The 12,238-nt window shown below is 42.2% G+C and overlaps 1 protein-coding gene across 7 annotated transcripts in view; it reads right to left on the bottom strand.

Moving 5' to 3' along the window:
* CPAMD8 (C3 and PZP like alpha-2-macroglobulin domain containing 8) overlaps window positions 1-12,238 on the bottom strand; it is a 54,247-nt gene that overhangs the window by 1,569 nt on the left and 40,440 nt on the right. For 2 of the 7 annotated variants that reach the window (XM_040537414.1, XM_040537415.1), the window contains exons 37-43: window positions 10,282-10,356; window positions 9,824-9,929; window positions 9,624-9,734; window positions 8,737-8,949; window positions 8,203-8,277; window positions 3,228-3,390; window positions 100-2,929 (exon numbers count right to left, since the gene is read on the bottom strand). In XM_040537414.1, coding sequence (XP_040393348.1) covers window position 2,929; window positions 3,228-3,390; window positions 8,203-8,277; window positions 8,737-8,949; window positions 9,624-9,734; window positions 9,824-9,929; window positions 10,282-10,356 — 744 coding nt within the window. In that variant the 3' untranslated portion in view covers window positions 100-2,928. Of the gene's footprint in view, window positions 1-99; window positions 2,930-3,227; window positions 3,394-8,202; window positions 8,278-8,736; window positions 8,950-9,623; window positions 9,735-9,823; window positions 9,930-10,281; window positions 10,357-12,238 lie in introns of those variants that run through there. The other 5 variants (XM_040537412.1, XM_040537413.1, XR_005814729.1 and 2 more) reach the window with 4 other exon arrangements.

Raw genomic sequence — 12,238 nt, 5'->3', positions numbered from 1 at the left:
TGTTGTGTCAAGTGGTCCTCCTGGATCTAGCCCTAAGAGTTTGTGTATTACACGTAGGACTTCAAAGAAAGGAAGAAAAATAGGTATTAATTTTTTTTCCTGGATAAGAATTACTGATGATAACAAGAAACAGGAACAACAACCTGGGGACAGGGGAAAGCTATGGACCAGCAGCCGGGGTGGAGAGGAGGACAGAGACCTGCTCCATTACTACTGTAACAAGGGAGAAAAGGCAAACAGGTGTGTATTTGTAGGTTCCTTTATTTGATTCCTTAAATCAAATGACTGATTTTTAACTCTAGAAAGGAGCTAGTTTGGTGGCAGGAGTGAGGGGAGGCAGAGCTGCCAATATGTACCTAAGGAACGCAGGAAGAAGAGACGATGGACTAATGATTTCCCTGAAAGCTGTGAAGAAGCACCCAAGGTGATGTCAGGCTTTAGGGTACAGGAAACCTGGCACATGACCTCACATGCAGCGTCCCATTTAGAACTGCCTTTGCTGAGGGACACTGAGGCTGCTCTGCCTCTGCCTGCTAGGGGTCCAGGACTCTTTGTCAGTTCTTCTAGTGGTAAAACAGAAGCAAGACTCCCCTGCCTCAAACAGGTGAGTGCTCTGGCACCCAGAGAGCCCACAGACCAAAGCCACGATTGATAGGCTGGCACCAAGGAGAAATTTAGCTGGCAGTAATGGGGAGATGTTTGTATCTTGAATTAGTGGATTACATGTAACAGAGACTGAGGAAAATGAAGGAAGTCATGTTTAATACTAAGCTGAATCTCCCTACCTTCATCTTCTTGTGCCCAGTGGTGACACTGTCTGACTGCCCATGGATCTATGAGAGGATCAAGCAATATGAAATTACTTAAAATATCTATCTACAAGCATTAAATGAGACAGGGAAACTAAAGCCAGAAGGTGACAGAGGACAGGAGGCTGAAGAACCCTGAGCACAGGTCCCATCTCCTGTGGGAAGCCATTCACACAGACATTATCAGGGTGACCAAATGTCTCATTCTCCAGCCTTGAAGCATTAAACAGCTGAGGCTGGAACCAGCAAACAGCAGGGTTTGTATTGTGCAGCTTTGATATTTAGAAAAGGGGAAAAAAAAGAAACAACAAAACAACCTCTTGTTGCAGCTCATACTAGGTCTGTTATTTACCCAGGGAATAAATATTGACTCAGTCCTGTGTGTGTACACAATAGCTAGCATCTGCCAGGCCAGTTGCTTACAGGAGATGGAATTTAGTTTAAAGGCATTTATTTACCTGCCAGACAGGAATGCAGCCACCAGTGCTTCTGCTGTGCAGTGGGGACACAGTGAGGACGTGGTCTGTTCATACACACTGAAGAGACGTGGCAAAAAGCTCTGCTGAGAAGCAGTGGGTGCATACGGGCAACAGCCACGTCAAGATGCTGTGAGGAGAGCTCACAGCAGCCACGAAGGAAGGCTTGGTAACTTGCCAACAAAGCAGTTCTGAAATTTCTGAGAACTTCAAGACCCAGACCTTCATCGTGTCAGTTACATTCTGCATATATCTAGCCCCAGACAAAAAAGGACTGGAAACTACAAATGCCCAACTTCTGGGATACCTCCTGTTTTGTCCCCATGTAGACAGTTTTCTGGAATAAAATTGCTTTTATTCTGGAATGGAATGTCTATACTGGGATATATTCTTGTCAGGGTTCCTGTGTAAACAAGCCCTAAAAATGAATGGAGCTGGGCTTTTTCCTGTTTCCATTCACCAATAAACACCCTCAAAAGGAGTTTCCACCCCACTCTGGGTCCCTGTAACAATAGACGTGGAAGATAAAATATTAACACTATTTTGCAACAGGCAATTGCATCTAACTCCTCCAAAGAGAACAATGCTGCTCCAGGCAGGAAGGGAAACCAAAAAGTCTTGGCTCATGCACTTTTGGAAACACAAAGCTTTTGTTTTTAGTTTTACCACATTGCTTGGGGCAGGTCAGTCTAAGGGAGTCCAGTCTCTGTGACACCAGTGATTTGTACTGGCAAGCAGGCCCAGGGCCTATGCATAGATTACCATATCCAGAAAAAGAAATCATTGTATGGGAATGCTGGTGGGAGCAGGATAAAAGTGATTGGTGAAGTCAGGCGAGCATTTAAAAGGACTGCGCCTTGGGTCAGTTCATGTCAGGGTTACAAGGAGGAAAGGGGCTGCAGAGCTGAGAAGGCTGCAAGCAAACCTCATCAGCACATAGTGCAAAATGAAGAGGGCTCACCCACCAGATCCTGGTCACTGCTATGGCTAGCAAACTCCCCACCTGAAGCTTTTCAGCCCTGTCTGACAGTGGATTTGAGTTTTCTCTTGTGAAATGGACCTCCCAACATCTTTCCTGAACATGGAGGCATTAGGGCAGTTTTTCCTCTTGTAGGACATAATTGTGGGTACAGTAGACTTACAGGCTAGAGAAGATGATTAGCCTCTTATGTCATAATTAGCAAAACATACTGATTTTTATTATAATAATTTGAGAGAAAACTCCTCAGCCATCCTTCCTCAAACAGCAGTTCAGCTAAGCACGAGGCCTGGACTTAGCTTCTAAATGTAGCTAGGAAATGGCATTTGCAGTATCCTGATAATAGAGAAAACATTTTGAAAAGGTCTATAAGTTTGAATTCCAGCCCCTATTTTTCTCACCTAGAGGGCGCAGTATATTGGCTTCCCATCCTTGGAAGTACTCCTAGGAGGATGCACAAAAGGCAGGAAAATTGACAGAAGAATAATGCTGAGTGTCCCCCTTAGCGCTCCAGATCCACCCCCGTGGGGCAGCAAAGCCTACAGTTCTGAGGGCATCAGGAAGTAGTCATCATTCGGTTTCTGTTCTGCAGCAGGTCGTCTGTTGGAACAAACTCATACAGGAGTAGATTCTGAGCCTCTTCTCTTTCTTTAAATTATATATTTCTGTTGAAAAGAGAACATAATGAAAAAAGTCACTTTCCCATTACATATCTTTGTGAAAGATCACTGAGGCTGGGCAGAGAAAAACTTAAAAGCTGCTAGAAATGGAGACATCCAGGCCATGAAGACTTGGATGCTGTCCCAGCGAGATCTTGTTCCTGGTGATTCCTTGCTAAAGAGGCTAGCAAGTCGCTTGTAAGAATGCCCATTTTGAGGAACTGAATACACTTGACCCAACATATGAATTAGTAAATTATAACTAATAAACCAGATTTACAATCCCCCACACTCTCCAGCTCACCATTCTACTGTGGTCACCGCTTCCTGAATCTTGTCCACTTTTAATGTGCTTGCTGTCGTCAGCTCTGCCACAATCTCAAAAGTGTCAGCTTCAGAGGCATAGGGGTCCGGGTCGTATTCATAGGAATAATATGACAGATCTGACTGTGGTGGAGGGCCTTCCTCTGCTGGAAAGGAAACCGTAGTCTCAGCTTTTGCTTTATCCAAAGAAACTGCATTTCAGCATCACATATTGCATCACAGAGAGAATTGGAATGACATTAGAGGGAAGGAATAGTAAGAAGAGAGACAAAACAGTAGCCAAATCAGTGTCTCACAGTGAAAAGGAGGCTACACATGTCAATAGTCCAGTGCATGCACGCTTAGATTCACATACGGGTAGAAAAGCTGCTGTAGATAGCAATTTTTGAGATCTCTTTCTGACACTGTAAAAAATAAAAGGAATCAAAGTGACAGGCAATTTGAAAAATCTCTAAATCTCATTTTGAAGTATCTAATTTTAGGCATTAACTGAGATGATTAAGTTAGGAACCAGTTCACCCTACAATCTATATAGAGTTTTAAGTCAGATATCTTTCGGAATACCGGATATCACAGATGTGTTACACTGCACTCTGAAAATACCTCATCTGTGATGTCACATACCTTACACCACACCCTGAAAATACTTCATCTTTCACTAAGTCATAAGCTGAGTAGTAGCTGAGATATGTCTGCTTTAGCACAGTCTCATACCACTGAGGAACTTCTAGCATTTAAGACAGGAACAGGCAGAAATGGATACTTCTCCCCCATGCATTCACTCCAGCCCATACTAAGACATGGGCAGGTCGCTCACACAGTGCACATCCCTCTCAAAGTGGCTGTGCCTCCCAGTGGGTGACTGCCCACTGTCCAGAGGGTAAGACTGCAAGATAAAACTTCTAGGAATATCAATAGGTCCCTGTTTCCTAAGCTGTTCCCTGAGCCAGCTCAGCTGTTCATCTTGCCTGTTTGCTTTCTATATACACTGCTCTAATCCAAACCAAAGCAATCACTGAAACATAGTTGTTGCAGGGAGGAAAAGTCCCCCTCATAAAAGCTTGCTTTATTTAAGGAGAACACTTGTCAAGGCCTTTGAAAACATTTGTTCTCTAGAAATAAAATATCTGAAGGCTTCCCTGTTGCCTCCCACATCCTCCCAGCAACAGGCTCAGCCCTAGGCAAGGGAATGCTTGCCTGAAAGCAGAGTCAGTCTGTGTTCACTTCTTCTTGGCCTTCTCCATGTGAGAACCTGCCAGATCATGAAGTTGTTCTACGAATGGATGATTGCTGTCCACCAGGGACAGAATTAACATCACAGACCTCACTCTTCCTAGGAATGCAGGACTGGAGTCAAAGCAAAGATGAAAGGCCGACATTTCCTGTTGCATGCAAACCACTCCCCCATCTCCAAATGTTTGCGCCTAAGCCAATGTTTGCTGAACACCGATGGGGTGAAAGGAAAAGTGGCCCATTGCCAGTTCAATCAATCCTAAAAGAACAGCGCTCCTGTGAACGGTGTGCCCGCCAGGGAGTGTTGCAGGATGACTCCATCTAGAAGTAGAGCTCACTCTGACATTCCCATTAGATGCCAGTGATGGTGGATGGGAGAGTGTTTGTTTAGTTATTTATTTAAAATAAGGACACCAAATAAAAGAATCATAATACCACCAAGAACTTGCTTCCAGGTCCTGGACCTCCTAACTGCTGGAGCAGAACTGTACAAATAATATGGCTCCAGCTGCGGGGAAAAGGCTGAGGTGTCAAACAGCACGGAGCTGGGTGGGCTGCCTGCTCAGAGCAGCACAGAGTGCGACACTACAGCACCACTGATACCACTGAGTGCTGCTGCACCACACTTTGATCCACGCTTTTCCATCAAATACCTGCAGAATCACAATTTTACTGTGATATCAACATATCTTCCAGCCCCATCAGCTACACATTTAGCATTTTTGGTAGAGAGGCAATTTCAAAAGAACATTAAAGATCTGCGGAAGCAATTGAAGGACCACTGCACCAGAGAGATGGTATCAGAGCTACTGAGGATCCCTTAGGCTCTGAAATCCACCCATAATTTTGTAGCCTAGTGTGACAACAGTCTTAGGAAAGCCACAGACAGAAAGGCACTAAACAAACACACCAATAGTCCACTTGGCAACCAAACTCCTGCTCCAAGAGCTTTCATTCCAAATAAACGTGACTGGAACAGGCTGTGAAAGAATGCAGACAGAGCCACAATGCTTAGAGGCAGAGGTGGGTCCGTACTACTCATGAAGAGCCTGCTCCATCTCTGAGTCTCACTAGTTCACCTCTGAGAATGAACAGCTGAGGAAGGGGATTCGGTCATGAGTGCTTCCCCTTGGCTTTCTCTTCTGTTGAGTCCTGTCACCCTGCACTCTTCTCACTACATCAAGAGAATATTTCTGAAGCTGCAAGGAGAACCTACCCATCTGGACGAAAAAAAGGTTATGGTTTTAGGATCAAACCTCAGCCTTCTGCCTCACTTGCTGCAACATCTGCTGCAGACTTCTGAAAGGCAGTTCAGAATGCTTTGACAACAGCTAGGTGCCACAAGAAGCACTGCATCCTGACTTTTCAGGATAGCCACATATGATTACTTACCTTGCATAGCATAACTCATAAGCTGCTGTTTATTCTAGCAAACTCACTGGGGTATATGGAACTATACTGCAAGTCTGTTTGCCAGAGTGAGCCCAAACACATTATGAAGTTCCCCACTGTTTGCTGGAAGGAAGCTGGCTCTCATTGTTTCCATTGCTGGGGTAACATAGACAAGAGCTAACAATGAAAGCATCAATCAAACCGAGCTGAGCCTGCACAAGTCATATGGCAAATACAGAAGGATTTCAGACAATATAAACACCACGAGGTTCTGCACGAAAATGGTATTTCCTGAAGATTAACACACTGAGGCGGTTCCACCAACCTGCCCTAATCTTGATTTGGCTCCTGGAGTTTTGCATCCTTTAAGGAAACCACAAATTTAGACATGGCTCATCAGAACTTTCACTAGAAACCCAGAGCACCTGAGTCGACTTAAACCAATCACATGCTTCAATGCTAACAAACCAGTGAGCCCAAATGAGACCCACGTATAAGGAGGGATTCATTCATTTGTTAAACTTTGATTCATGTACCGTGCGGTTGACCTGAGAGGAGGCCAGAGGATTAATGAAAATCACATGCTGGGCGCTTTTCCTGATGCAGGATTTAGTCTGTTTTATTTTTGAATGCTCACTCTGCCATGGCTGCTCAGACAGCTCATTTCAGAAGAGTGTCAGCCTTCCAGGAGACTCTCTGCTTTAGCACTCACAGATCCTAGAATGCAGCAAGCTCATACCATTTGTGAGCACTTTAACATATCCTTATGGCATACATGTGGTTATTAATCTAATGTCCATACAAATGCCACACACACACACACAATCTGAATTGCCATTTTTGATCTTATTGATAGCCTACTGAAACAACACTACCTTTGTCTGTTTAAAACAGAAAACAGAGGGATATTTTTCTTCGATGTTTCAATGCAGATTATTTCAGAAACACTGTTCCGAAAATGTTTGTATTGTGGACTATTGTCAAGTTCCACATTTTTTTCCCAGATAACCATATTCATATCAAATATGTATTTGAAAACAATGTAATGGCAGTCCCATTTTGTAGACCAGCAACAAAACACTTACTATGAACTTGCATACCAGCAACGTCCTACAGAGCAGTTTGGGAATGCTGTTTTATAGGGTTCAGATTGCAAACTGTTTCCATGCTGGGTGCATTGCATTTGCACAGAATAAAAGACAACAAGCATTCATTTCAGTTATTCTGACAGACAGCGATCTGATATATATTCACATTAAGTTCAGAAACAAAGGGAGGGAAAATAGGAGAGGCATTAAAACACTTTAAGACTGGATGACCTACAGAGATAGTCATGACAGAGTATTCACCATGATTTTACACCTTAAGAAAAACATCCGCCAACTTCCACAGAGCAGAAGGGTAAAGAACAGGACAGCCTATCTCATGTTGGACACATGAAGCCTGAACTTTGGTGCACAAGAAGGATATGGGAAGGCATGGAGACTTCTCTTGAAGAACTAACTTGTTTTTACCAATTTGTTGGGAGAGTTAGAGGCCAGGGAAAAATTAATGAGTGGAAAGCAGCCAGGAAAAATCTAGTCCAGTTTATTTACTAGAAACAGCATGAAACAAACTATTCTATTGACCCTCCACTGCTTCTTGGTGAGATTTATTGTGAGCCAGGAGCAAGTCTGACATGAGTCTTGGAAAAAAATGTATGAATATAAGCACCAAATAAAATGAGCAGCCAAATTCCTGGCTACTCCATCTACTGACCTTAAAATTTTTGCTCACTAAGGCCTTTATTCCAAACAGCAGCTCTGAAAGAATCAGGACTGCCAGCTCAATTTTTACACAGAACTATGAACAGAAGTTGATCCACCTGGATTCTAGTTTTTGCAATGGTTTTGTCTGTTGTCATGTACTGCTCAGTTGTTTGTGGAGACATATTACATCAGCCTGGTTTCAGATGGGATCTTTCCAGCTTGATATTAAAGAAAAGACCGAAGTATTGCTCAAATATACCAAGGCTGAGAAAACAGTATGGTCACTTGCAAGATTTAGGCAACTGTTCATAGAAATGGGCATGCGCTCTGAATCCAGCAGGTATCATGCAAGAATTTCTGAAAGGACTGGAAGACAGTCTGTAGCCAGACGCTTATCACCCTAAATTTCCTTGATGACTTCATTTTTTCTGATTTCTGTTCTGTCTTTTCTATAAGATAAAGGTATTCAGCATTTTTATTTAAACATGCTTAGGAGTTATGTATACTTTTGTATAATGATAGGATAAGCTTTAAACTTTTTAAAGAAAAAAGCCTTGGATAAATGCAAAGGTATGATATTACCTGTTGGAATTTGTTGTACACTGGGTTGCTCAGCTGTGTGGGATTGCGTCTCCCTTTCTTCTGGCAAATTCTTGGCTGTAAGTAAAAAAGGAAAACGCATTGGTCATAGAATTTGTTAATGACTCTCTAGAAAATGTCTCCATTTAAGGAGGTGATATACTCAGTTCAGGTATAGCAAACAGCACATCTTGAAAGCCCATGTAGAACCTCCAAAGTACGTTAAACTTCACGGACAGTATTTGTTACCTAGGATTATTCACCTCAGATAAGCAATATTACCAAATTTTCTCAGGTTCATTAAGATTGGTAAAACACGTATTCGTGAGATCAGAAAATCCAGTTCTGAGCTAACCAGGTAGGTAGCTGCTCTTATAAGTTAGTCTCCTGCAATATGAGTAGCAAAATACTACAAAGCATGTTGTGAAGTCTCCTCTTTTCCCTACCACACACAAGTAACTATCGTTTGCTTAGACGAAGATTTCTAGTGTTCCCCAACTAGGTTGTAAGAGAAAAAGGCAGTTGAATGAAACCTACACGTAGAACATTGTGACATGGGGATCTGCTCTATCCTCGTATTATTCCTGCACGATGCTACTTCCATCTGGCAATGGTTCTGGTAAATCTGTCCATCTGATCCACATACAGGCTCCCCATCATAGCCACAGTCTCGTGAACACATACATTGCTCAAAATACTCATCCTCCAAGCAGCCAAAAATATTATTGCATGGTCCAGAGTGAAAAAAGCCTGAAAAGTAAACAAAACATCCAAAGGAATATTTTTGCATAGCATGGGGAAAGTAGAGATGGGGTGGCAGTTTTCTTATTTCTCTTACGTAAGTTTTCATGTTGAGTTCTCTAAGACTTCTCATAGAAATTTACAAACTTAGTGGACTAAAATGCTCTGGGAAGAAAGCTGCAGCAGACTGCAGGTACAGGATAATGCAACTCTCCCACAGTTTGGATGACATACAGGATAGGAATAACTTTTCCCAGAATCTATAACTTTCTTTCTGTCTCTGACAAGTGAAATTGTTTGACCTTCCTACAATTAATTGACGAACTCTACCACAAGATATTTTACAGAAAGAAAACCAAACTGCATTTAAAATAAGTTTTTACCTTTACGTTTATTAACATGTCTCACTTCTCACAGGTATGTCCAGATTTATACATTATATCTTGCCTCTGAAGCAAGTAATAATAGTCACTGGTGACTGGAGAGCAGACGACATTGGTCTGTTTCATTGTCATAACTTTAATGCTGCCATCACACAGACATCTGTAAACCTTCTACTAATACAAATACCGAAATAGAACATTTTTCTAAATATCATTTGCAGTTCTCCTCTAATTAACTCACAGACATTATGTCTGCAGGTTCCTTTTTCAAAAAAAAATCTAAGCTTTGGTGCAACTTACCAACCCACTGGCTAGCTGAGCTCTCTACCTCGTTGCACGTTGGCCCATCACAAAGCTCCCGAGCCAAGGGACTGTTTTCACTCACATTGTAGAAACGAGTTGCTTCAAAAGCTGCAGGCCGAAAAGAATGAGAAATCACAATTAAGTCTTATGGTTAGAGCCCTAATGGTGGCAAAAATCAAAGGAAATCAGGCACATACCTGGCTCATAGTAATCATACACTTTGATAGGAACAGGAGCTGTTTTCCCAACTATATACTCTCTGAAAGCTTGAAACTTTACACAGGTCATGCACTGGCTAGGAATCTGCATGAAATGACGTAAAAGACTCATTGTAACAAAAACAACACTGTAAATGAAGAGAGAGACAAATAAATACAGCATGGGCCCTAACGTAACACACTGCGCTGGACACTTGGTGAAAATGAAGGTACCTCCAATACTAGGTACTAATACTGCCTCTTTTATGCTTTGGTTTCCAACAAAAACCACAACACTTGCCTACCTGAAAAGATACTCAGGCAACCAGACATTTAAAGCTGCATCATGATCCACATCTGCAAGGGACTATTGACAGCAATACACAGTACCTATGCTACCCACTGGCCATTTGCCTTCCACTGAAAAGCAACATAATTATAAGAACCAAAATAATTACCTCGTCAAAATAAAAAAGGACTTTTCTTCCATCAACTTCATATCTTTTTAATCCAATTTGCTTGTTCATCAATAACTGGGAAAAAATGAACAGGTTTAGTTTCATCTCATTTTATACAAAACGGTTTGAAAGAAGAAAGATTTCAGACTACTTAGAAAATGCATGGTCAGATGCTAAAACCCAGAGATTTCTTCTGCTGGAGATAGATATTTCAGGACGAGAGAGGGGAAACGCAAAGAGGATTGAAGTTACTGTCAGAAAACTGAGGAAAAAATTGTCCGTGTTCTTTTTTCTGATCTGATGAGGAACGCTTGCAAGGTGCACCATGCTGGGTGTTCTTCCTAGTCCCTGGGGAGAGGGGTACATTTATTTCCCTCAGACTATGCCTGACATGTCATCCATAATCTAACTGAATAGCTCCCAGATTGTTTTCAGTACCAAGGCTCAAGCAAGACCTCAGAGGCACCGAAACACTCGATAAAGTCTTATTTACACTCTCTTAGGCCACTACTGCTGGATCACACCGGTTATTAAAGACCCCCCTTCTCCCACCAGCTGAAAAATCCAAAACATTCTTCTGCCAGGAAAATTAATCCTTACATTTGAAAAGAGCAGCCATTTGAAAGAGCCCTAGGCATCCTCCCTTTTGAGGGATGGGGTCAGGCCAGGCCTCCGCTACCCATCCCTCTGAAGCCCAGGGATTTGTAATACGCATTGTACCGGTCATACCTACAGAATACATCTACTTCTGTGGGTTTTGTTTTGTTTTGTTTTTTAGTTATTGGGACAACCTGATATCCAAGGAGTATTAGAACAAGGTGTAAGAGTACTTCCCACATCTAGGGTGCTATCGTCCGTAATCTACCCCAGCCAATTTAAAAAATGCTGTAGATCACCTCCTTGTGCTAACTGCAGGTCAGTAGATCGTGAACACAGTGAAACAAGAGCACTTGTTTATGGAAATACTGCGCCACTTCAGAGAATGCAGTAACTATCTCCCTGGAACAAAATGCTAATGAATGTCCCAAGAAACATAAATAGTACGGTCTGATATAATTCTAGGAAGCTTTGTCTTTTTTTTTTTTTTCCCTCTTCAAGTTTCCATAAGAGATACTTCTATGATTTTCCACATTCGGACAAATAACATCTTCATATAATAATGGCTAGCATGCTCCATGTACTTGATCATTTGATCAGTCATTACTGCTTTGATAAATTGTATTCAGAACACATCTGTTATGTGAGAAACATTTAATTCAGAAACTGATGGCCTGTGGAAAAGGACACTTAAGTTTTAAACCCACTTCAGGGAGCAGAGGGCCAGAGCAGACACTTGAATTGTATTCTCCAAACTGTCCTGTTACTTCAACCTCTGTCAGACCATCCTGTTTGTGACACAGAGATAATATTTACTCAGTTCAAAACAAAAACAAAAACAAAAAACTGTTCCTAAGTTATTCTGAGGCCCGAGAATGAAAACTCTGTGGAAAGGAAGACAAAGAATTATTATTATGTATTAGAACAAATGACGCAAAACAAAAACTATTCCTACTGAAATTTGCCCAAACCTGCTACCAACAGCTTTAACTGTGAATTTCTTCAGCGTAGTGCTTCCAGTTGTAAAACCCTGCACACAGCTTCCTGCTATTACTGTAACAAGCAAAGGAACATGTGTTTAAGTCACACACAATATGGAAAGGGCCAATTTAATTTGTCCTTATAATTTTAGGGGCCTGGTGGTGGCTGTTATTACTCAGCAGTAGATGGCTGCAGACAGTCCTTTTATGAGGGCTTGGAGAGGCTGGCGCCACCGGGAAATGCTCAGCTCAGCTAAAGTTGCATTTTTCTGGTGAAGCTTGATATATACCAGCCTGTGGTGACCTCCTGACCTTGTCGACACCCAGCATTATTAGAAGGATTTGTGGCTGCACAGCCAGGGGGGCTGCCATCAATGCTC

Source organism: Cygnus olor, chromosome 26 (genome assembly GCF_009769625.2).
Source record: "Cygnus olor isolate bCygOlo1 chromosome 26, bCygOlo1.pri.v2, whole genome shotgun sequence".
NCBI classification, from domain to species: Eukaryota; Metazoa; Chordata; class Aves; order Anseriformes; family Anatidae; genus Cygnus; species Cygnus olor.
This window is presented reverse-complemented; position numbering and strand designations above follow the sequence as displayed.